General features: G+C 40.4%; 2 protein-coding genes and 1 long non-coding RNA gene across 4 annotated transcripts in view; 2 read left to right on the top strand and 1 right to left on the bottom strand.

Annotated features, from left to right (window-relative positions):
- polr3b (polymerase (RNA) III (DNA directed) polypeptide B) overlaps positions 1-11,538 on the top strand; it is a 37,643-nt gene extending 26,105 nt beyond the window's left edge. The window contains exons 20-28 of the mRNA XM_069192758.1: positions 928-1,137; positions 1,309-1,467; positions 2,033-2,150; positions 2,323-2,465; positions 8,209-8,312; positions 8,837-9,003; positions 9,479-9,592; positions 9,701-9,874; positions 10,445-11,538. Coding sequence (XP_069048859.1) covers positions 928-1,137; positions 1,309-1,467; positions 2,033-2,150; positions 2,323-2,465; positions 8,209-8,312; positions 8,837-9,003; positions 9,479-9,592; positions 9,701-9,874; positions 10,445-10,574 — 1,319 coding nt within the window. The 3' untranslated portion in view covers positions 10,575-11,538. The remainder of the gene's footprint in view (positions 1-927; positions 1,138-1,308; positions 1,468-2,032; positions 2,151-2,322; positions 2,466-8,208; positions 8,313-8,836; positions 9,004-9,478; positions 9,593-9,700; positions 9,875-10,444) is intronic.
- Positions 11,539-21,092: 9,554 nt separating this feature from the next.
- LOC107077934 (uncharacterized) lies at positions 21,093-26,209 on the bottom strand. Its single transcript, XR_001478910.2, has 4 exons — positions 26,078-26,209; positions 22,306-22,401; positions 21,784-21,917; positions 21,093-21,598 (listed from the first exon to the last, which is right to left on the bottom strand). It is a non-coding gene; the product is annotated as an uncharacterized lncRNA (long non-coding RNA).
- Positions 23,272-26,382, top strand: part of rfx4 (regulatory factor X, 4) — a 36,500-nt gene continuing 33,389 nt past the window's right edge. Inside the window, exon 1 of one of the 2 annotated variants that reach the window (XM_015351842.2) lies at positions 23,272-23,518. In XM_015351842.2, coding sequence (XP_015207328.1) covers positions 23,476-23,518 — 43 coding nt within the window. In that variant the 5' untranslated portion in view covers positions 23,272-23,475. The remainder of the gene's footprint in view (positions 23,519-26,382) is intronic. The other variant, XM_006633068.3, reaches the window with a different exon arrangement.

Raw genomic sequence — 26,382 nt, 5'->3', positions numbered from 1 at the left:
TGGGTCCATACTATACCTCTATTTAATGGAGTTGCTCTTCTGTCCTGGTTGAGCAATCCCTGCCTTGCACTCTGGGGCTTCTGCCAGTCTTGACTGTCCTGCTGGACCAGACTGCAGGGTAGTTTTGTCACATGGGAGTAATATCCTCTGGGAGCTGAGATGGGTCTGGCTTACTGACTGTGATAAGGAGCCTGCTTGGCATTTTCCAAATCATGCACGAGTTGCCAGGCAGTTAAAGAGCACTTGTGCCACAACTGTGGTGCATAGTTACTTCACTGAAGTGGTTTCGTTGTTACGTTTGACATATGAAAGGGGAGGAGTTCCACACAAAGGAAGTGTTGTTGTGAATTTTTTTTCTCCCGCATGCTTTGCCATTCATCACATCAGTTTCTTACCTTTTTGGACAGAAATGCTTTTTTTTTGTGATATGCAGTTTTAAAAATTTTTGGGGGGCTTTTAAATCAGCAATCAAAATTACATTTTAAACCATTATAAGGATAAACTAGAATGGAACGAGTGGCTATATTATGATGCTCTCCAAACACGATTTAACAAAAAGTGGGACAGTGTACAGTTTCTGTTACTCTGTAAACAATTCTTTGGCTCTCAGACAAGCACTAGTTCACTCATCTTGACTTCCATGACACCCTCTCTCAGCACGCCAGTTTCTTTGAGAATCCCTGGGGTGTTTTCTGGCATGGGAATTAAGTAGTGGCATTGAGTACTTTAAAATAGAAGTCATTATCTCTGGGTATCCATTCTGTGTCAAACACCGATGGCTGTGCTATTTAAAAAAATGCCGGCGTGTGTTATTAAAAATAATCACTTCATAGTGTTTATTCCTTTTGTGTGAGGAAAGTGATTTAGTAATTACCTAATTGAGTAATAAGCTGTCTCGTTATAAATTGTATCATTCATTTTCCTCAGGAACAATTGGCTACAACCAGAGGAACAGGATCGATACGCTCATGTACCTCCTGGCCTATCCGCAGAAGCCCATGGTGAAGACTAAAACCATCGAGCTGATTGATTTTGAGAAACTGCCTGCGGGACAGAACGCAACAGTGGCAGTGATGAGCTACAGTGGCTACGACATTGAGGATGCCCTCGTCTTAAACAAAGCCTCTTTGGACAGAGGTGAGAAACGCACCCGGTTCAGATTCCGTTAGGGCCGTTGACGCAGGGAGAGATTTTTGAAAGGGACAATCGCAGTCATTTGCTGGGGCACGTAGCTTACAAATTCCCAAATGCCGTTTTGAACAAATTTTTCAGCTTGTTTCCTCCCTTTGTGTTCCTGTCGATTTTCAGGCTTTGGAAGATGCCTGGTGTACAAAAACGCAAAGTGTACTCTGAAGAGGTACACCAACCAGACCTTTGATAAGGTCATGGGACCAATGCTGGACGCAGCTACAAGAAAACCCATCTGGAGACATGAGATTCTCGATGCTGATGGCATCTGCTCCCCAGGTCGGTGTGGGTGAAGCAGTGGCTACAGAAGTCAAATACGTCTATACAGGAGAGGAACGACTGAGCAGTTCACAGTTATCAGTCTCATTAAACATCTTCCTCCTGTCTTTGATTTAGAGAAGCCAGTACTTTTGTTGGATTAACATTAGAAATGCCCTTTATATATTGTCTATGACTGGCGTCGTGAGTAACATGTGAGATGCCGACTTTGAGCAGGGTTTTGAAAAACGAACTAAAAATGTTTTTTGCCCCTTGGGTAGCAAGATGAGTTCAAGTTTGTCAATTCTACAGCTTATTTAAAGGCTGCTGTTCATTTTGTATCAGTAAATCCTAAAACCTAGAATAGGAGGCATTTCCTTTCACAATGGGTTGTGGAAGTATGGAACAAGCTACCCAGCCATGTCATTAGAGCTGCTAATTTTGCAGTCAGGAAAATGGATGATTTTCTTGGATCAATTAGCTAGTAAATACGAAAAACAGGCTAGACAGGCCACCTGGCCTCATCTTGTTCGTAACCATCCTTATGCCCTTTATTCCTGTTGAATCCTGCACATTTCCCCTGCAGGGGAGAAGGTGGAGAACAAGCAAGTGCTGGTGAACAAGTCCATGCCTACCATTACCCAGACTCCACTGGAGGGCTCAACCCAGCCCCAGCAGCCACAGTTCAGGGATGTGCCCGTCACGTACGTTTGTACCCCAAATCTGCCAGCTGATTTTATGAACATTGCTTTTTTTTCTTTTTCCACTTCCTGTTCTTGTCCACTATAAATAGCTCACCGTTTGCCTTGTGAAGCTTTTCCCCACTGTATGCCACAAGGCCAACGCTAAGCTAACAGGCTCCTCTCCTTCTGTCAGGTACAAAGGCTCCACCGACTCCTACATTGAAAAAGTGATGATTTCATCCAACGCCGATGATGCCTTCTTGATCAAAATTCTCCTGCGACAGACCAGAAGACCTGAAATTGGAGATAAATTCAGCAGTCGTCACGGCCAGAAAGGTAGTTTTATCCAAGGTGCTGCTCGGAGGCGGTTTCGGTTTGGACCTCAGACTGCTGAAACCAGGCTAATAGTTCAAATCAGTTCAGTAACTATGGGCTTTAATTCCTAGTTTTTCTGTTTATCTCAGATTTCATGTGGGATGTTTTATAGGTAGTTGATAACTTTCCACATGTGCAAACACATTCCATCTTTCCTGATGTAGTTGTCACATCATACTGAAATCAGATATTCCCGTGCTGTAAAATTATAATGCTTCTCACCCCAAGACTTAATCAACACACTGGTGGGCTCACAATTAAAGCTCAACTGCCCGACTAAATTACCATTTGGCTCTATAACTATTTTTTACCCGTAATTCAATGAATAGACACCGACATGAAATGAAAAACCTGAATCTTTAACCTCTATTTACATATTTAAATACAGAAGGAAAGCTGTTTTGCATTTTATGGTATGCTATTGGCTGAAGCAAAATTTGTTAGTGGTTATCTAGCTGTGTAAACCCTGTGGATTGTGAGATGCTTTAAGGATTCTGCAGTCTGTGTGTTTAGTCAAGTTCTTATGCTGATTGTTTTACAATAGCCGCTCTCACGAACATTCTGAGGCTGTTTTTCAATTAATCAGTTCTTTGTGTGCTCCAGACTATGCAAATTTATTACATCTAAGTATGCCACAGTCCCTGGGAAAGCTGTGTGCAACCCTCATTGTCTTTCAGTGCCTCCCAAAAGTCTAAGTGATGTTTTAATCAGAAAGCTAACTGGCACTGTGCATTAATCACTTGCTTAACTAAACGAGGTCAGAAAATTGCCATTAGTCACAAGCCTTAAGAACTTTTGCATGCGTTATTGTGGAGGTGTGTGTTCAAAACTGTGACGCAAAAGTGGCATAAAATGGGAGTTCACCGTTTATTTTTAGATATAGTTTGTCTGAAATTAAGTTTAGTCATACTTAAAATGGAAGGACTGCGATAGTTGCTGGACAGCCTGAGTCCTGTCCTGCTTCTGGAAAGAAACATTACTGTCCCATTGTGAAGAAATTAAGAATATTGCTGCTAATTCTTATCTCTCTAACCTAGGTTTTCCTCTGTTTCAGTATTTATATGATGGAATGAAAATATTCCAGACTTTGCTGGACTTAATTTGCACAGTTCACATTATTCCAGAGGATCACACTGAGTGCTGAGCTTGAGTGACACCTAGAAGAGGCCAGTAGGGTCGGCGTCTGGCCTTTCTTGGTACGACAGGGGACGTCTCCAGCTTTAGATTGTGTGTCTCATGTTCCCCTGACTAGCAGTGTGGAGAATCTCGTGGTGCCGGTTGAGAGTTAGTTGACTGTAAGCATGGCTCTGGAGGATAGAAGGGCATAAACTGATGGAAGGCCGCAGTGCATCAGAAGTGTGTTTCTAATAGAATTCATTGATTGAGGGTGTATAGATTTTAAGTAGCTCATTATCTTTGAAACCCAAATAGATGTTTAAAAGTTTTTTTTTTTTGTTCTTTACTTACCCAGTGTCACCATTACCCTGCAGCTTGCGGTAATGAATGAATTAATTTTACTCAATGTTTGGTGGCTTGCTTTAGTGCATGGTAAAATAAAAAAAAAACTTGTGTCTTACCTATCATTTATACGTTCAGTTTAGGATTTCATAGTGGTGTGACATACTATGTGATGATTAAATGCTTTTGGTATTGACACTCATATTTTACTTTTTCTAATGCCACTCCACATGTAAACGTGATAACATTGTTCTTATGTTTGCACAGAACAGTTGCGAATGATAGTACATACAAGTGCCATACATTCCTTCCTGTGCACCAGTAACTTTTTAATACTCTTCCTGAGGAAGGAGGTAATTTTGTACTAAATTGTAAATTATTATGCTGAGCATAGCCAAAATTCTTTATTGGAAATCTACATTTATAACCATGTTTGTGGTATTTACAAAGTTGAAAAACCATTAGCTTTGTAGTTGTAAAGATTTTTCAGTGTGGGTACAGAGCTGCGCTGGAGATGCGTGTCAAAGTTGGTTGAACTAATTCTGTCCTACCTTGCGGGTTGTAATGGGAGGTAATGACCACACGGGCTGTTGTCTTGATGTGGCTCCACTGCCCAGGAAGGCTTTGCGGCAGAATGTGAACTACGACTGAGTACAGTTCTGCATCTGAGCTGGAAAAAAAGAAAGGTTTTTCCTATCACTTGTCACTCGTGTGTTCAGCTAGTTTTACAGGGTTTTTGTGTAGCGTTTATTAAACTCTCTCAGCTATGACTAGTCTGGTAAGCACACTCAGCAGAGCAGAATAAGTTAATTATTTACTTGTGTCACTGGCTTCCCCTCTGTCTGATCAACACAGCTGTGTTGGATGTGTGGTGGCTTGTGGGGGTTCCATTGTCTCCCCAGTCGGCCCAGCGCGGAGCTGGCTGTGATGGAGAGCTCAGGCTCTTCTCTGTTGTTCCGCCTTTCCCTGCCGATTTCATGGCTCTTTTATCATTCGCTTTCTCACAAAACAAACAACACAGTGGATGTCTGCTATGGGAACCTTTTTTTTTTATCCTTCATAAAAGGAGACTGTCCGATTGACGGTTGGCATTCCCCCCCTCCTCCCTCCTCTTCACACTCTGAAAATCTTGGATCGGCCAAGTTGACTGTATTTTTTTTTTTTAGCATTTGAAAAACCAGCCAAAAATCTCATTATGTTCCTCGGTTTTACAGTCCATTTTTATTGCGTTTCCTTTTGTTAACTGGCTAAACAAAAAGCTATACAGTAATTCTTTTTTAAACTGGGAAGTGTTTTAAAAGACAGAGAATTATCGTCATCCGTTGTTTATGTCGCACATCCCTGTGCTGGTCTGAGGCCCCTCCTGTGAGGATAACTGATCACTGCTTCTTGTTTTAAGGCAAAACTCTCACCCTCTTTCCGGAGACGCAGGAAGCCTGCTCTGTAAAGCATTGATATTTAAACAACAGTTTGAAGTGCATATTTAAGATAAAACACAAACTCGTGTTCATGTCAGTCTCTACATGTAATGATATGGAAATTCTTGACCCATTAAAAGTGTTTCATGGAAGAGGAATAACTGAGTAAACCTCTGTATATTCTGGGCCTTGAAGAGCTCATTCAGAATGTAGAGTCGGTCCTCAGATTTATTTTCCTAAGCAGTTGTGCACTAAGCTGTCAGCGACAAAGAAAAGACATGAAATTGTTATCCCACTTTCACTTTCACAGCTAAAACCTTTCGTAAACTTCCTGCTCATCCTTTTTTACTTGCAAATTGTCTTAATGTGTTTGTTCAGGTTTAAGCTTGCAATAAAGTGACTTTGGCAAACATTTGTGCTAACACTTGAACATTTGGACTCCTGTAACTGCAGAAGATCTCTTCAGGCTCTTTTAGTATACTATTATTTTATTGTGATAAAATGTTATTTTGTAATCTACTAAAAGATCAGAAGATCAGTTTAGTATACTGTGTTACCACTGCACATTATTAGAATATATTTTCTTGGATAAAGTCTTTGTTGGTATAGAAAATTTAAATGATCAAGTTACAGTGCCTTGCGAAAGTATTCGGCCCCCTTGAACTTTTCAAGCTTTTGCCACATTTCAGGCTTCAAACATAAAGATATAAATTTTTTATTTTATGTGAAGAATCACCAACAAGTGGGACACAATTGTGAAGTGGAACGAAATCTATTGGATTTTTGAAACTTTTTTAACTAATAAAAAAATGAAAAGTGGGGCGTGCAAAATTATTCGGCCCCCTTGCGTTAATACTTTGTAGAGCCACCTTTTGCTGCGATTACAGCTGCAAGTCGCTTGGGGTATGTCTCTATCAGTTTTGCACATCGAGAGATTGAAATTCTTGCCCATTCTTCCTTGCAAAACAGCTCGAGCTCAGTGAGGTTGGATGGAGAGCGTTTGTGAACAGCAGTTTTCAGCTCTTTCCACAGATTCTCGATTGGATTCAGGTCTGGACTTTGACTTGGCCATTCAAACACCTGGATACGTTTATTTGTGAACCATTCCTTTGTAGATTTTGCTGTATGTTTGGGATCATTGTCTTGTTGGAAGATAAATCTCCGTCCCAGTTTCAGGTCTTTTGCAGACTCCAACAGGTTTTCATCAAGAATGGTCCTGTATTTGGCTGCATCCATCTTCCCCTCAATTTTAACCATCTTCCCTGTCCCTGCTGAAGAAAAGCAGGCCCAAACCATGATGCTGCCACCACCATGTTTGACAGTGGGGATGGTGTGTTGAGGGTGATGAGCTGTGTTGCTTTTACGCCAAACATATCGTTTTACATTGTGGGCAAAAAGTTCGATTTTGGTTTCATCTGACCAGAGCACCTTCTTCCACATGTTTGGGGTGTCTCCCAGGTGGCTTGTGGCAAACTTTAGACGAGACTTTTTATGGATATCTTTGAGAAATGGCTTTCTTCTTGCCACTCTTCCATAAAGGCCAGATTTGTGCAGTGTAAGACTGATTGTTGTCCTATGGACAGACTCTCCCACCTCAGCTGTAGTTCTCTGCAGTTCATCCAGAGTGATCATGGGCCTCTTGGCTGCATCTCTGATCAGTCTTCTCCTTGTCTGAGCTGAAAGTTTAGAGGGACGGCCAGGTCTTGGTAGATTTGCAGTGGTCTGATACTCCTTCCATTTCAAGATGATCGCTTGCACAGTGCTCCTTGGGATGTTTGAAGCTTGGGAAATCTTTTTGTATCCAAATCCGGCTTTAAACTTCTCCACAACAGTATTACGGACCTGCCTGGTGTGTTCCTTGGTCTTCATGATGCTCTCTGCGCTTTCAACAGAACCTTGAGACTATCACAGAGCAGGTGCATTTATACAGAGACTTGATTACACACAGGTGGATTCTATTTATCACCATCAGTCATTTAGGACAACATTGGATCATTCAGAGATCCTCGCTGAACTTCTGGAGTGAGTTTGCTGCACTGAAAGTAAAGGGGCCGAATAATTTTGCACGCCCCACTTTTCATTTTTTTATTAGTTAAAAAAGTTTCAAAAATCCAATAGATTTCGTTCCACTTCACAATTGTGTCCCACTTGTTGGTGATTCTTCACATAAAATAAAAAAATTATATCTTTATGTTTGAAGTCTGAAATGTGGCAAAAGGTTGAAAAGTTCAAGGGGGCCGAATACTTTCGCAAGGCACTGTATTTCATTTTAACTATGTCTAACTAGTCAGGTAAAAAAATAAGATGCATTTTGCATAATTTCATTTTAAAATATTTTCTACCATGCATTTGCATTATTGCAAAACATAAGAGATTAGAATTTGTAAGGGACATATTTACATATTTAAGATATTTTTTTGTTTTAGATCTCAAAGCAGTTTTGGTCAGGTGTAACATCCCTTCTAAGACCTTGTGCTAGTCATTGCAGATGTGCAGCAGTGTTGTAGCCAGCACCTTTTAAGGCCAGACCTTGGTCATTATGATGGTGGTGGAAGCACCACCACAACTTCTGACTGCAGCAGGGAAGAGCTCCATGACCACGGTCTCCTGCATTGACATCGTGAAGGCAAAAAGAAATCCCTTATTGGAATCCCAATTATAGTCCCAGTTCCACAAGAGTCCCCTTTAAATGATAAAAGAATCAGTTCTTCCTCGTAGACCCTGTACACGAGACAAAAACAAAAGAAATGCATATGTTTAGTCATTTTTTTGGTGTAATACGCCAGTGTTGTCCGATGGTTTTTTTAAACCAAACACTTCTTGCACAGGTGTGTGTGGCTTGATTGTTCCCCAAGAAGACATGCCTTTCTGCGATTCGGGAATCTGTCCTGACATCATCATGAATCCTCACGGATACCCGTCCCGTATGACGGTAAGGACTTCTCCAGTCTTTTGACTTGACAAGGATGCGCGGTGGGATGGAAAGTTCTATATCCCAGGTGGGGGTCTGATTTTATACCTTCCCCTCACAAGACAGATGCCCTGCACTTCTCCCTGAGGTCTTCAGTGTGCCACACATTCTGGTTAAGAGGCAAGAGAAGAGAGATAGACAGGCAATTCTGTAAAAGGAATGAAATGTTTTTGAGAGTTACTTGCCATGCCGATGTATGAAATGATGTATAAATGGGTAGCGTCAAACATTAAAATAAACGGAAACAAAGCCAAAATAAAATCCAAAGCAGTTATTAATGTCAAAGGGGGCCGTGCCGTTAGCACTAAAATAGAGCTTCACCTTGAGAATCTGCAGTATATGGCCTTCAATGTTGTATCTTGTATATGATGTTCCACTATAATTTTATCTGCTTTTTATTATAATGTTATTATGTTGTGTGTCTTTCTGGCTTCTGTCATGTCCATAATAAAATGGATGAAAGTTCATTCGTATTCTATTCCCAGGTCGGGAAACTCATTGAGCTCCTGGCAGGGAAAGCTGGAGTCCTGGATGGTCGATTCCATTACGGCACAGCCTTTGGTGGCAGTAAAGTAAAGGATGTCTGTGAGGACCTTATCCGCTATGGCTATAACTATTTGGGAAAAGATTATGTGACATCTGGCATCACTGGGTAAGGAGCAGAATGTTTTTTCCTTCTCTACGGAGTGTCCAGAAAATTAGAGCGAAGCACAGACCGCTGTCTGTATCCATGCTACCACAGGGGTGCCCTCTTATACCCAGTCCTTGGTCCATAGCGCTGTGGGACAGGTTGTCATCATGGTACATATGAGATTCTGTGTGTGAGATCAGAAATTTCACAAGCAGATGATTTTAATAATTCATTGGAGTACTGTAATTTTCCATGCAGCGCATAGAGAGAAAGAGTAATGGATCATTCTTGGTGGAAATTGATTATTGACAGTGTCCAAGTTCAAAGTGGGTACCATATATGATGATAAAGCTCACATAGTAATATTTCTGTATAGCAAACTTGTATTTAAATACAATGTGAAATATGCAGGTGCACTTCTACAAATCTTGTTTCCTTAATGGTAATGCAGGGTTGAGAGCTAACAAGCCTATATTTTTTTTCTGGTTTCCCTCAGAGAGCCTCTGGAAGCATATATTTACTTCGGTCCAGTTTACTACCAGAAGCTGAAGCACATGGTTCTGGACAAGATGCACGCCAGGGCCCGGGGTCCAAGAGCAGTTCTTACCAGGTAAAGGTGCAAAGGGGTAGATGTTTGGGAGCGCAGACAGGCAGCTGCTTGGCCTGCTCTGCTGGGGTGTGGCCAGTCGTCCATTGCCTGTCCGTTTTGTCTGCGCAGGCAGCCCACGGAAGGGCGTTCCAGAGATGGTGGCTTGCGTCTGGGAGAGATGGAGCGAGACTGCCTGATTGGGTACGGAGCCAGCATGCTCCTTCTGGAAAGGCTGATGATATCCAGTGATGCTTTCGAAGTTGACGTCTGTGGCCAGTGTGGATTGCTTGGCTATTCTGGGTGGTAGGTGTCCATATTGATGCTTTTTCTGTTAGGGGTACATTTTTCTCATTCTCCGTCTCCCTATGGGGTAAAGATCCTGGAGAGCATGTCTTAGTTGTGTATAGTACTATAATGCTTTTAGTTTTCATGCTTCAAAGAATTTTTATTTGTCAAAGTCTTCAGAAGTCAACCGCCAATTTAGTGCAAGGGAATTCTTAAATTCTACCGTGCATCTAAGAACATAAAAAGGTTACAAATGAGAGAAGGTCGTTTGGCCTATCTGGCCCAACAGAAGTTGTTGAAAGCAACCAGGGTTATCGACGTCAACCACTTGAAAGACAAGTTGCTTCTGAATTATTTTACCCCGTAAGTGTTAGAGGTATTCAGTGTTTATATTCACGTATTACAGCATCCGTTGCAATCATCGAAATCCTTTTAGCACAATGCTCTCAAAACCTCTCTCCTTAAAACGTTAAGTTTCCGCTGTCATCGCAATGAACAGAACAAGCGTGTCCCTGGAACAGGCGAGACGATGCGCCCGTGTGAGTTTCTCAGCCTGCCAGGTAATGCACCCTTGTGTTCCCGTGACAGGTGTCATTATTGCAAGTCTTCGTGCCACGTGTCCTCTCTCCGCATCCCGTACGCCTGCAAGCTGCTCTTCCAGGAGCTTCAGTCCATGAACATTGTGCCACGGCTGAAGCTGTCCCCTTACAACGAGTGAGACCGTGAGTCACTGAGCCCGGAACAGCGGCAGGAAAACTCAGAGCTCGCGGAGCGTAACCCCGTTCAAACCTTCCCGAGCACGTCGATCGTCGTCGTCGTCGTCAGCTCGCCCGTCGTGATTTTTTTTTGTTCATTTCCTGAAACGTAGGTCAATGAGACTTACTCTGAAAACCGAACTGGAAGTAGTTCTGTGGCTGATGGAGATATTTCTAAAAATGTGGTTGGGGAGGGTAGGACCGTGCAGTTGCGGATTTGCAAGAGCAGGGCCACCTCTCCTGTTGTCTTATTGGTGATCGTGCGGTACGACGGTGAAATACTGCCATTGCTGGTCACGGCGCATTGCGGTTCTTGCTTTGCCTTGACTTTCATGTCAAACTAGAGTACAGTAAGCGAAGACTGAAAACTGGAGAATGACTGTATGCTAAGGGAATTAAACACACCTCATCCTGACGTTGGAGAGTGAAGATTACTGTAATACAGTAAGCAACTGTATATTACTACGTATCTTAAAAAAATGATATGAAACTACCGCAAGATGAAAATGTAAAAACTGTGGTATTATTGTTTTTTACCTTTTCATTTGTGTATAGTTAAAATCATTGCAGAATTTACTTTTGTCAAAAGAAATGCTTATTGTGAACTGATGCTATCACAGCATCTTAACATAAGGAAGGTTAGGTTTTTTTATTTTTTAAATTGTCAGCACAATTAAGTTCAGGGTTGCATCGTGAGTGACTGGGCAGACTTTGAACAGCTGGGACAGCTGGGATAATTTATTTTTGTGATATAAACTTTGGATGAATGATGAGAAATAAAACATTTCTCAATATATCTACAAATAAAAGTGTTAAGTTTTTTTTCTGCACCAAATAGCTTTATGTATTTCTTTATGAAATGGTAACTAAATTTGTTTCTCATTTTCTGTTTTTGTGTTTACAGTGAATAAAAGTTACTTATAACCATATTGTAGTGAAACAGTTGTCTGCTGATTGTATGGCGTTTGCTGCACAGTTTTATTTTAATGAAATCAGTTTGATTCTTTCTGGTTGATATTCACATCTTATTCAAAGCCTGATTTCCAGATGTTTGGGGCAGTTGAAGGCATCGAGCATCTTCTCTGCTATGAAATGACAGTAGAAGGTTGAATCTAACTGGTCAGAGTTTAATTACAGTATATAAAATAGTTCTGCTTTTAAAAAAGGCTTAAGAGTTTGTAGGTATAGAATATGCAGATGTTTGATTATTGCCTATGCCTAATAATTGAAATGTATATTGAAATACTGAGATAATGCCATCGGGAAATTGGCAGGAAGCAGCTGGAAAGTCTTTGATGTCTTTCTCTTTTTAAAGCCCTGCCAGGCCCCAGGGTGTGAACTTGGGATTTGTGTGCAGAGAGTTACACCTGAATACATGTACAGTAATGCTGCACATTACGCACACAAAGATAGGGTTGAGGCCAGGTAAGAAACAGGTACAGTAAGGGTGTTGCTGCGTTCACCGTTTTGAGTTTCAGCTGCAAGACAAACTCGAAAGTGTGATATGCAGTTGAATGAGATTGCTTTTTTTTTTTGGCAGCTGCAACAGTTTGTAGCTTGTTTTTTAAATCTCTTCTGCTATGCGCTCAGATTTGGAACCACATGAAATAAAAGATTTGACTCTTAATACTAGCCCTTCCACTGTGGCAAGGCCAAGAAGGATATTGCAGAAGGGACCTGCACATCACAATCAAAATATACCCAAATAATACTGTTGAAAATAACTTGCAATTCCAGAAGGGATGAAAAATGTTGATGGAAGCCCTGGAAGGGCCAAAGGTTCTGATGTAAGTCCAGCGTTTGGTTTTGGCACTTATTTCTCAAATCTTTTGTTTAGTTTTGTAATGTTTTCAAAGCACCATGCAATTAAAAACAGTTTAGGGTGTTGTTCCCCTTAAGACGGCAATTTTTAAAACTAAATATCGCCCTGCTGTTTCTGTGAACATGAAATGTTTGGCTTCCTCTCGTCTGTTTTGCCCTGCTGAGGGAGAGGAACCGATGTGAAAGAGGACTCTTGTACGTGGATGGTCTCTCCAGGACAAAGTGGAGCAGAGGTGCTGGACAGTGTCCCCGCTACTGGTGTGTGGACACATGGACCCTTTCTGCTTAATGGGCTTTTAATCAGGCTCAAGTCATGGGCAAAAAAAAAATATTTGCAAATTGAAAAGAATAAAGAAAAAAATGATGTGGTTATTAGCTTCGCAGACACGTTCATGGTTAAAATAACCATCATACATGGTAAGGTTGCTTTTCATTCTTGATTTTTGTTAATTATTAGTATTTCTCCCAATGAAATGTCTTCCATTTTGCATGTTGGTTAACAGAAATTGTATGAAGCTTCTCGGTCCTTAAATCAGGTGGTGCTCTAATTCCCTGTTGTATGGAGAGGAATAGAGACACCTGGTCCTTAATTGGATTTCTTCTTTCAAATGAAGTACTCTGGTTTCTCTACAACATTGCAGCTGTGTGCATACCATAGAGGTCTGACCAGACAATGCATAACTTGAATATATTGACCGGACGTGGCATTTTGCATTAGGTTAATATCGAGGCCCATGTTTAGCAATTAATAATCTGACATTCTTAATGTGTGGGAGGTGCAAGAAACCCATTGGTGGCGTGCACCTGTATGTCCTAATGAGATCCTAATAAGCAAGAGAGTGGTTAAAGGTGGCATTCGCAGGCACACACAAGATGATTTTCAACAGAAGGAAATAGATGGCTTTAATTAGAGTTCTAGGAAGCTCGTACTGTTCTTCCATAGTCCTGCTTTCATTGTGCTAATGTCACAGAGATGCAGTAACAGTCCACAATACGCTGGTACTGGGGTTTGTTAAAACGGGATGACATTTATTAATCAGTAAGGCAACGTTTCACAGTTTTGTCTCGCTTTAAAAGAACATCACAGTGCATTTAAAGGCTATGAATAGTCATTCTCAAATAAGAGATGATATTGATTTCTTACCAAAAGTAGCAGAAGGGGAATCGCTATCTGGGAATGCTGAATGGCAAATAGAGGTCTGTTGAGGCTATTGAAAGATCAGTGCACATCAAATAAAAAGAAATGCTTGTAAATCTGTTCTCATTATAGGCATCACATTTTTTTTTACTTTACAATACTAAAATGACATGACGCAACTGTCATTTAAAACATAAGACCTAAAATATTTACTAGAATTTTTTTGTTAAAATACAACTTAAATGTTTAGTGGCAATACTGTTAATTATGCTTTTCAAAGTCCAATATTTATACTTCAAACACATGCAATATTGTACCATCCACTGTGTTTATCTGAGGATGTTGGTATATTTTCCTTGTTTACACTCTTGGTTATAATTAAAGTTAATTCGAGATGGAAACCACAGAGTAATTGAAAAGGTCAGTGAAGTTCAGGTACACTAACCGATTTCAACAGTTCGGTCAGACCCTAATAAGTGCGATGCAGTGAGGGAGCTTATTAGGATAATGTATTGAATCTTTCTTTGGTGTAGCATGCCTGGTAATGGCAACATGACCACAAGCCCACACCACTGCACCGAACGCTATTCAAGGAAGTAATCAAGCATAGCAATAGTTTTGGCAGGGAATCCATCTTAATGATTAGGTGACTGTCAGGAAAGTTCTTGCTTCAAACAAAACCAGATGTACTGTAACATCTAGGCACACTGTGATACATAAAAAAAGCAATTCATGCTGTACAGGTTATACGTCTTTCACAGGTGTGAAAGCTCTTAGATGGTTTGATGAGGAAATAAGATGAGGTGTTTAGAATTTGGCTTTGTACTATACTTCATCTGCCATTTCTTATTCCTAAAAAAATAAAGCTGAACAATGAACTAAACAACATTCTTACCAAATTATCAACACTTCCAGAGATTTCAATCCACTTCCATGTACAATTTGTAATTTACAATTAAGTATGTTTTACTATAACTGGAAATCTTGCTAATTGTTTTTTTCCTTATTTGTTAAGATTCTTAAATTAGAAAAACCTGTGATTTATGACAAAAGATTGAAGTTTATTGAAGTTTAAATATCTTTCAATCAGGAAATGTTATTTGCTGTATCTGCATTTTGAAGTTAAAGCTGAAAGAGGTTCAAGAAAGACTAACAAATCATGATGTCAGTGTCTTTGTTTTGTAAAATGGATTTTGCATTAGAGGTTTAGTAATCCTAGGCATTTTCAATCCGTGTTTTTAAACGACAATGTGTTCATTTGTCGAGGAATGAGCCAGGGAGCTGCTGCAAGGGTGAAGATGGGGTGGAGGAAGGACTGTGAGGAAAGACTGTGAAGGGGTGCTCTGAGGATGAGATATCTATACACAGGAAAGCAGAAGTAGACGATATCAGAATTTGACCTCTTCTCTAAAGTCTACTTATAATCTCCATTTCGTATGGATAAAGCATTGAAAATTTCATCAAAGAAGGTACAACAGCACCTTTACTTCCCCAGACAGTAGAATAAGTTTGATCTATCGTCAGCTGTCCTTACCACGTTCTACAGGTGTGCTGTTGAGAGTGTGCTCACGTGTGGTATTACAGTGTGGTTTGGCAGCAGCTCGCTGTCTGACTGGAAGGCGTTATAGGGGGTGATCAGGTCAATCCAGTCCATCATTGGGGTACAGCTCCCCTCTTTTGTGCACATTTTTGCAACTCGCTGTCTCAGGAAGGCTGAAAGTATTGCTCAAGATAACAATAATCCTCGTTCCTCACTTTTCTCTCCCCTTCCCTCTGGTAAGCATTTTAGGAGCATGAACTTCCAGATTCAGAGAGTTTCTTCCCACAAGCTGTCAGATTACTGAACTCTACCCCTACCACTGGCTCACACTGAGGTTTTTTTTTCCTCTCACTGCTTGTCTGACTTTTTTTCAAGTTGTATGTTATTTAACTCGTTGTTGCTGGTGCTGCTGTTCTGTGTTCATGTTTTTGGTGATTCCTTTAATGTCTTTGTATTGGAGCATACATGCAAGTAAGCATTTCATTGCATCTGACAAATAAACTGAACAAATAACAAATACAAATAATTTATTAAAAGTTTCTTTGGCATAACTTGTACGGCTGAGGAAATGGCAATCTGACTGTAAGGAACTTTGGAGGAACTCCCAGGGAGATCAAAGAATCCTCATGACATTGAAGCAGAGTTGTTTAAGACAAAGCTTAGGGCACACAAGCTTTTGGTTGATCAAGTATCCTGGATTAGAACACTGACCAATGTGAAGGCTTGGGTAAAGGAACGTTTTCCTTTTGAGGAGAAGAAATAATAAGCCAAGTACTCAAGGTGAAAAGATAGTCATAAGAAAAGTTTATTCCCACACTGGAGGAACCTTTGCTTCTCTTAGAGTCAGGTGGAAAAGAGAAAGCTTCTCTGAAAAGCAGGTAGTTCTCCAAGTAATACAGTATATGCACAGATGTCATCATGTAACTTAATCTACACTGAAGAGCAAAAAGCCCTTATATGACATAAATCGATACCCAATTTTAAATTTTATACTGTCAGCTCCTAAGCTACCACCCAAATGTGACCTTTAATAAACATAAGTTTCTCTGCAGAACAAAAGTACCAGCTCACTTCTTTAGATGGTTTACAGACAGCTAATAAGACAACCCGTTTGACACCCAAACTTAATTTATCATGTGTGCAAAGAAAACTAGACAAACTTCTGTGACTGCTCATATGATTTTATGGGAGCAATCAAACCTTACTTTGCTAATGTCTAGATAAATCTTCACTTCTTCATATGGTTTGATGGTAGGAAATGGGATTCCACCCAGAACGAGGAACCTGCAAGCTAGAGTCGCCAAGGTCAGCTTTGATTAGCCCGACACAGAGCTTGTGTAGGAACCACTGGTGAGCAACCTCTTGAACAGCTCTTCAGCGAACAGATTGGATCCCTGCCAGAGATGAGTAAGAATAAGAAATTTACAAGGCTGGTAGCCATAGCCTGTGTGGTCCGTTTGCTTTGTCTGAATGAATAAGGATGTATTTTAATTCCTCCAGTTGGAATTATAGTGATGGTCTTTGAAGGCAAGTAGGAGTCTAATACACTGTAGAGCAGCAGCCACATCACCCTGCAGCTCACAACTGGTAACCCACTGAAGCTCAGCAGGTGTGAGCCTGGTCAGTACCTGGATGGGAAACCTCCTGGGAAAAACTAAGGTTGCTGCTGGAAGAGCTGTTAGTGGGTCAAGCAGGGGGCGCTCACCCTGCGGTCCATGTGGGTCTTAATGCCCCAGTATAGTGACAGGGACACTATACTGTAAACAGGCGCCGGCCTCCGGATGAGACGTAAAACCGAGGTCCTGACTCTCTGTAGTCATTAAAAATCCCAGGGCGTTTCTCGAAAAGAGTAGGGGTGTAACCCCGGTGTCCTGGCCAAATTTCCCATTGACCCTTACCAAGCATGGCTTCCTAATAATACCCATCTATGAATTGGCTTCATTACTCTGCTCTCCTCCCCACTAATAGCTGATGTGCGGTGAGCGTTCTGGCGCACTATGGCTGCCGTCACATCATCCAGGTGGATGCTGCACATTGGTGGTGGTGGAGGGGAGTCCCCATTACCTGTAAAGCACTTTGAGTGGAGTGTCCAGCAAAGCGCTATATACAGTAAGTGTAAGCAATTATTATTATTATTAGAGGGTCTCTAGCTGGAAGAGCTCAGCTCAGGGGAAGGGTGGGCCAGAACTGCGGGCCAACACAGGGGGGGGAACGGAGAAGGGAACCGATCATCACTGCTGCCTGGCCTGCGACTAGGCTGGATTCTGACAGAGAGAAAGCAGACCAATGCGAAGAGAGTGGGAATGTGGACACAGGATGTAGGGGAGAGGGACAGGGAGCCGGGCTGGGGGCGTAGCTACTGTATGCTGGAGCTCCAGGGAGGGGTGATCCTGATGGAGTGGTCATCATGGCCTCTTGGGGAGCTGTTTTCCGCCAGCGGCTGTGAATACGAGGTTGAAGGCCTGCAGAGCCGAGGAGCCTGTAGGCAGCTCCCCATCTCGGTGTGGAGCAGGTGAATGGGGGAGGAAGCCATGCACTCGATGCACACAGCAACTGCAGGAACTGTGAGGGGGGGCAGGGTCCGGATGCGCAGGACCCACGGAGGATGGGAAGTCAAAGACGGAGAATGGAAAAGTAAGGTCTGCCGCTGGCAAGAGCAAACACCCCGAGTGTGAGAAAAGCAAAGGAGTGCTCAGCAGGCGAGAGCTTCACATAAGAGAGTATAAATGGGCAACATCAGAGTTTTTAACTCCTGAACTCTTGTCAGAATACTCCATTTGGCCACTAAGAACAACCATTTTTGCTGTGTAGACCTTTGTTGTGAGATAAGGGGGCAAAACAGCACAAAAAGTAATGTCCAGTCTGAAGTCAAGGCAGCTTCTCTAAGATTTACTGTCAAGTAACTGCATCAAAATACATTTTCACAGCCACTGTTCAGGACTGAATAGTGAAGTATAACAGCCTAAAGAACAGACCATACAGAGGACATGGGTGCTTGGGGCTAACGCAAAAAGTTTCTAACATCTCTGGGATGCTCAATAGAATAAATCACACATTTCAGAAACTTTTCAGAACTTCAAATGGAATTCAATGGTGTTTTCTATCATGTATTAGATTATAAACCTGACTCACTGACTCATGTGAAGAGAAAATGCATTTAAATGCATTTAAATGTTCATTGCATTTAAATATTGCTGAACGGAAAGAGTAGATTAACACTTCTAATGTCACAAAAGTACAGCAAATGTGATCAGTGGGATAGGAGTCCAAGGCATATCTAGAAACATTAGTAAAGACCGACAAGACTATACTTTTCCAATGCCATTATGTGATGGAAATGCTTGGAAGTACCTCTTTATCCAAAGTGTGGTAGGAATATAGAACACGCTACCCAACCATGCTGTCGAAGCCAATACTCTTTCTTTCAAAGCACAACTCAGTGACATCCTCCAATAAATTAGCTACTAGCAACCAAATGGGCTAGATGAGAAAAACAGCCTCCTCTTGTTGTAATCTTTCTTATTGGTAATGTAAAACTAATAAAACAAGCTGGTTCTCTTTAGTGTCGGACACAGCAAATGAACTGTAGGGAAAATAAATAAACTAACAACAGGAACTAATACAGAGATGAACGAAGAAAGTAAAACCCGCAGTTACAATAAACCCTAGCTGTGTCTCCCCTTTGGTCTGACCTGCTAAGAGAAGAAATGAAAGATGTGGCGAGAGGTGTTTCCTGAAGGGATCTGGGTGCCTAGACTTCCTCCACCTGATACAAAGCCTTTATTTCCTGAAAGAAACAACCCTCATTCAAATTTGTACTCACTATCACTCATACGACCTGCATAGCCCCAGCATTTCTCTGTATCCCAGACACCCTAGCCTGGGCGCCTGTCCATTACAAAACCATACAATACAAATTGACTCTTACATTGTGCTCGTCAGACAGTCAGCACTGTGAGCATCCCGGAGCACTTTTGTTTTACATCAAGCCACGTGCAAAAACAAATTCACTTAAAATTAATTACGAGAAGCTAAAAACCAAGTGTCCGCTGGCTTTAAACATTGCCTTGAGTACCACTATAAGGAACTACATCTCCCAGCATTGGATTCCCAGCAAATGAGAAATTACAATCATCAAGACAGAAACTTATAGAGGCATTACCTATCTCCTCTGCATCCTGATCCAGGCAAGCATTGTATTCAACTACATTTTTTAAATGATATTATGCTAATTATAGAGTTAAAATCCACAAGCAAATGAAAGCTCAGCATCCAAATTCTTACCATTAGAGGACAGAGTGATAGAATTTGTGTAAAAATGTATCCTTGAAGTGTTAGAATCTAAGAATTTGTGTTTAGTATATTATGATTATCTTGTTTTAATTTAATTTGCTTAAGGGGTATACTCGACTGAATTTTAGTTGGAAAGTCTGTAAGGACAGACACCACCATGGCATTCTGGGCTGGGCTGGATGATAAATAATTTGTGTTTCAAAAGCATAGAGATAAAAGCCTATACGCCTGATGATATCACCGGTGGTATCGTTCTCACTGAACTGGAAGAGTTCCATGATAGAACCTTGGGGAACACCAAACTGAACTGCTTATAATAAGATAAGATATAAGACTTTATTGATCCCGAAGGGAAATTGATATGTTACAGCAGTCCAGCCCAAGACAAGGACAGACGAAAAATTAGAATACGTACAGTAATACAAAATAAATATAAAATAAAATTAATAAAAAAAATACATAGGTGTGTGCAAAATATGATCATAGTCACTGTAAAAACAATAAAATATGTGCAAAATGTGCATAGGTATATACAGATTGAGTGTCCAAAAAAAGTACAATGGAGCAACATGCTGTCCATAGGCAAGCAAATGAAGGGCTAACAGTCCTAGCCTAGGGCAGCGATATACACCCTGACAGCCGCCGGGAGGAAAGACCTGCGGAAACGTTCCCTTGAAAACCGTAGCTGGAGCAGTCTGTTGCTTAAAGTGCTCCGCTGCCCAGTAACAGTCCCATGAAGCGGATGAGAGGTGTTGTTCATGATGGCTGTGAGCTTGGTCAGCATTCTCCTCTCAGCCACCACCTCCAGGGGGTCAAAGCTCATCCCCAACACAGTGCCAGCCTTCTTGATAAGTTTATTTGCATCTTTTGTCATGATGCTGCTGCCCCAGCACACAACAGCATAGAAGATGGCCGCTGCCACCACTAATTCATAAAAAATGTGTAGCACACACACCAAAGGACCGGAGCCTCCTAAGAAAATAGAGTCAGCTCTGACCTTTCTTGTACAGGGCGTCAGAGTTACCAGACCACTCCATCTTATCATCCAGGTGTACCCCTAAGTACTTGTAGGACTGCACCCCCTCTATGATCTTACCCTGGATGGAAACAGGGTTAAGCGGAGACTTATTCCTTTGAAGATAATACAGCATCATCTTGTCTTTTTCACCCTTTATCTTGAAGGAAGTAAACCTGTATAAAACCTTCCGACAAGATCTCGTTCTACCATAAAGGAAGTGGACATCAAAGCATAACCTGCTGATCGGAGGAGTTCATTACAGTCTCATAACAGTCTCAACTCCGACTGGAAAGAACCAAAACCAGTATTTCCCTAGCTGATCAGAAAGATGGTTGGCTACAACTTTTCCAGTTATCATAACAAGAAAGAGAAGGAGACAATGATCTTTTTATACCAAATAATTGTTTGGTAAAGAAAAAGTAATTGTTATTATTATCATGCCAGAGATGAGGCACTGCCTATGCTCATTCATTTAACAATATTAAGTAGATGATGAGGATGAAAGGACATCCACTGAGGGGCAACAGTGGGCTTTGGCATGTGTGTTTCAAACGTGATCCTGGAATGGTCAGTGTAATGTAGGTTAAATAAAGTTGTATTTGTAAAGGGCAGTCCTAAAGTAATTACTGAACCTAACATAAGACCTTTCCATGACTCAGAATGAATTAATGAATATGCAGCATTAAGTGAATGCAACAAAGTGGCAATGTTCTCAGCCAGGGTGGTAGTGCTGATGTGCATATGATTGTTAAAATACTCCAGCACCAGAATCATTGCTGAACTCAAAGGCATGTCCTACACTGCTAAAATTACTGAATCCTTTTAAGATTACACAGGGACCTGTCGCAAATATTCACAATCCTCAAAGCACTATTCATTGAACCTCTTCCACAGCCATGTTGTGATACATTGCGATACCTTGTCTTCTCCTTCTTCCGAGATAGCCACACTGCCGCCATCTGTGAGGACATGGGGAAGAATCTCCTTTAACACAGTTTTGTCTTCCGTGCAGACGAAGTCCTTTAGCCAGTCCAGAAGTGTTGATGTTTAAGGCAGGACCATGCAAGACATCGCAGTGCTGGGATATCAATGGCATGGTATCAAGTAAACAACTTGAATCCAACAGGACATCTGTGGGACCAGCTTCCTAATGCCATCACCAGGAGACTGGCTGCAGCTGCACAGGAAGAGTGCAAAACATCCCACAATTATATTTATCAAAGCAGCCGGCATTGTATTTTTAATGTATTCATTTTGTCTTGCATCATAGTGCAAACGTACAATATCATGTACTACCTATGTTTAAAATATTAGGTTAAATTCATTTAGCCTCAGGCTTGTCTCTTTTGTGCAGTAGTTTACCTTATTGTCACAGACCACTTAATGAAAGGGTAAAGGAAGGAATGCATCCAGTTGACGTGCTCTACTGTGCTCATCTGAGCTGCTGATATAAGTCTTCCACTCCGTTGAATCTGCATGATGTGCTCCTACCATGTCTGAAACATGAACATTTTCTGTCATCATTCCAAGGAACTTGTTACTCAGCTTCTTTTAGTACTTAAATCCAACTAGTTCCTCTTTGTAAACCCCAGCTTAGGTATCCTAATATATTTCTTCTGTCCTCTACAATACGTTTTCATCAAATGTACTGTATTTTCTCTCACTAATACAATGTTAAGTGTTCCAGTTTCCCCTATTTAATTTATAAAAACACTTTTCAACTTCATTACAGATAAGACATATAGAAGAGCTTTAACAGGCCTCATTGTCACTTGAGAAAAGAAAACATTATTTCCTCAACCACTTTGGAGTTACCTCCTCATGAAAATCAAATGGTATCAAGAAATAATTACTGGAAGAATTACTTCAAATGATCTCCCTTACTTTTGACCCTGTCACCATACTCCTATCATCGCTGGGTGTACAAATATGAACTCAGCCTGCCATGTGCTGTCAGCAGATCCAGTTTTGCTGTGTCTCCTGCAAGAGAAAGTTCTGCTGCTGTCCATGGTCAAAGCAATTCAGCTGTAATCCCCCTTTCTCCTTCTCTCCTGGAGCTCCATTCATATTCTAATCACAGCTTTTCCTTCCCCAAAAAACAGCCACTTTATCACAGCCTTCACAGCCACAAGCTTTGCACTTTTGCCTCCCTTTTGTAGCACGAACAGTTTTTTCAGGCACACTACAATAAAGTTCCTATGAAAAAAAGTCTACTCTTGCCTTCTGTGATTAACCAATGGAAAATGATCACCAGAATTTCTGATTTCTGGAGTTATACTTGTTTCATTTATTTAAAGACCATTACAGACAGTCAGACATTTAAAAAACAGTAACTATCATGGGAGCACTTGTGTAATTTTTTTCAAAGGAGTTTACGAGGAAAATACAGCCCCTACTTTCGGGCAATACCTAGTAACGTCTGAACTATAGTGTTTGTTGGATAAAATCTGCCGCTATATAACACTACGAAACCCCTCAATCAAATTCCGTGTGTGGGAGTTTTACCGGGGAATAAATACTACCAAACATGAGTTTCTGGAACAATCAAAGTCAAACCAGCTCTTAAGCCAGAAAATGAGACCAACTCCAGAACTGTTGTGGTTGATTTTCATTAGGGCCCTATAATGAGTAAAGGAAGAGGTGTTGGTTTCTTGGGCTTTAAATAAGCAATGGTAGGAAAAAAAACGTATTAAATGCTATAATGGAAGACGGGGAGGCCAAAGTGCTAGGATTGCGTAGATCTAAGCCCCTCTTTTTCTGGGGAGGGAGCTTTTCTTATTCAAAACAGCATCACAATGGGCTTCACAGTGAGTCTTGCCACATCCCCATCTGACTAGCAGCCATTCATCAGACTGCCTGGCCTATCAATGACATTTCTCCCATCAGGACTCCTATAAAATGATGCTTTTTCCCATGAAACATCGGCAAACATTTTGACGGGTCTAGCTTTTCCTCTGCTGGATTACTGGAGTCCCCCAGTCTCTCAGATTTGTACATCACTGTAGAAAACAAAGACTTTTTTTGGGGAACTTGTATACTGTTGATGGGAAGAGCATGCATTGTGGGTTATTGGAGGAGCCTGACATGGAATCCACAGGTTTGTAAAGCATTACTGCGTTACATTTATAGGATACTTGTGGTGGCTGTTAGAACAGCAAGCGGGATTTCTGCAGTCTTCAAGCTTCCACTGTTGAAGCTATACAATGTTTTTGCTCTGCTGTGCCTGTGTGCTTGATGCTTTTCCTCGGATATGTGAGAGAGCAGCTATTAGCTGTGGCAGGAAAGTTTCATACTAGGGGCAATTTCTAGGAGCAAACTAGGAGCACGTAATATTCGTTCTATGCCATGCAAAAAATAAAAATAAATAAACGTGACTGAACTGGAAAAGTATAATTTATTTGAACAAGGGTGTTAAGTAATTGGAATTGCTGTTTAGAAACTGGATGAAACCAGACATTGGTAGGCATTAGTTTTGCAGCTTCATAACTAGATGTAAAATTAAATACCTAAATACAATATAAGCAGATAAATGTTAGGTTTTGTGTACCCTAGCCATTCATCTCAATTTTGCATCTCAAGTCCGTGTGTGTGCTCTGCGCTCTTATTTGCAGAGCACCTGCCCCTGAAAAACTTACGCTGTTCCCAAACCTAGGAATGCGAAATCACACCAGAAGGTTTTAAAGGCAAAAGTTACAATATAGGTGTTTTCCGGGTTTTAAATAAATTAAGCGCGTAGCAGCTGAACAGCAACTAAATTTTCTTCACGGGTTTTAAGCCAACATCCGTTTGTCGGCCCTAAAACATTTACCTCGAAATCATTTGTGTGCGGTGTTCTTTTCAGATTGGTGAAACAGTAGCATAAAACAATTAAAACTAGGGCCTCTGGTAAATCACTTAATAATCTATATTTTTTAATGTAAACATTCATAAAAATTTAATGTCTTTGCTTGAGAAGCCTGTACTTTTAAATGATCTGTTACATTGTGAATATTTAATGAAAGAAAAAAAACTTTAATATTTACAGTTATTATCAATAATATTGATAATATTTCTAGCAATATTATACCCTACTACTAGATAATAACACTTTGAGCACGTTATTACATACATCGCAGTTATAGTTCTGTTAATTGTCTTGTTAGCGCACGGCTACATTTTTGTTGTGCTTTTTAATAATCTTATTTGGTATCGTTATATTCCAGCTCGAGACATATTCTGGCCAATTATTAATTAGGTTATTCTATAGTGGCAGCATGAACCATGAGTTGTAAAATAAATTCCCGTTTCACTTTGCAAATTTAATTGAATAAAATTTAGATGCTCTAAATCAGCTCTTCGCTCTTAAATTATTTGGATCAAACACATTTTTTAAAATTTTATTAAACATGCGACAGTTTTACTTTTCCAGAGATTTGTACAATTCGAAACATATTTTATTAGGAATAACAATAATAATCACTCTGGACTTACAAAAGTTTTCTGCGAAAGGACTTGTTTGAGTGGATTAGCGGATATTCCTTACCGATATTATACATCGTCCATACAAATGTAAAATAATTTTTCTAATGGAGTTTTATTTTTCTTGTGTTTTTGTTCATGTCCTAGCAGCCTATGTATTTTAATTAAGTCGACGTAATGTTAAATAATTCGAAGTAAATTGTTCTAAACCTGATTTATTTCTTAATTTTGAGAACCGAAGCGGACACATAAGTTAAATCATACTCTTAGTTTTCGATTAAAATGTCATTTTCTTTTAGTTTTAACCTTTAAAGATTGTTTAAAAAGCAAACACCACATTGAACAAATGTTCTAATTTGTTACGTTGCTGTTAAAAAAGATAACTTAAAACTATTTGAAACAGTATATGAAAAGTACTTTAAATAATACAATGCAATATGTTTTAAAAATGTTAAAATTGCACTGATTTCCTCGTGGCTATAAATGCATTCTATCAAGTTGCTAGACGTACTTTCTATATTGTCTATATTACTTCAAATTATCCGTCGATTAAACAGGATTTGCAAATCCGGTGCAATTTTTTTTATGAAAGTAGAAATTCATATATATATATATTTCATTGACAGATGCAGATCACCGCAAAGAAAAAAGTTTATGCTATAAATACGGGAGAAATTACATGTACAAATGTCGATACAAAGTTAACCAGTTAACTCACGAACCGATGGAATACACCTGTTGATACTCAGTTTATAAAGTCAGCCGCTTAATGTAGTCCATAGCGTACATCACCTAGAAATGACTTATTAGTATATTTATTAGTATAATAATATAGTATTATTAGTATATTATTAGTAGCAGAGGTAAGACTATAGTAGTAGTAATATCAGAGTGGCAGCAGAGTACAAATAACGAGCAACGTTTAATCTGGTCGCAGTAATATTTCATAAAGGACCTGAGTCTCAAGCAACCTGAACTCTACTCAGCTATTCGCCAATTACATTTGTGATTATTTAAAAATTTCGCGAAATTCGCGATAAATGATACTGTACGCTCTTGCATCCATGGTTTAGAGACTCATTTAAAAAAAAATACCTGTCCAGTGGCATGGCGCAATCAGAGAGCAACTACCATGAAATAATTTCGGCTATTCAACAGTTGTCAAAAACACATTATAGTTGTAATTATCTTTACTTACGAGGGAAGAGCCTATTGAGGTACTGTACTGTATATACCATGGTTTTGAAAAAGTAACCATTAAAAATGATACAGATAACAAGTAGTGTTATTCTTCCCTCGTTTTTCGTCAGTCACTCCCTGAGGCTGGTCTATACAGTACATTAATGACCACAAACGCTTTCCCAATCAAGTGCAAACTTTGCCATGAAGACAGTGAAACATGCCCTAAAACTTTGCCTTGGAACTTTCACCACTTGTGATGTAACTGAAACAGGTTGTCATGCCAACTGCCATTCCCGGCAACTGCTGCTATAGTGACCGTTG

Source organism: Lepisosteus oculatus, chromosome 7 (genome assembly GCF_040954835.1).
Source record: "Lepisosteus oculatus isolate fLepOcu1 chromosome 7, fLepOcu1.hap2, whole genome shotgun sequence".
Lineage (NCBI taxonomy): Eukaryota > Metazoa > Chordata > Actinopteri > Semionotiformes > Lepisosteidae > Lepisosteus > Lepisosteus oculatus.
Note: the sequence above shows the minus strand (reverse complement) of the source record. Positions and strands in the feature narration are given on the sequence as shown.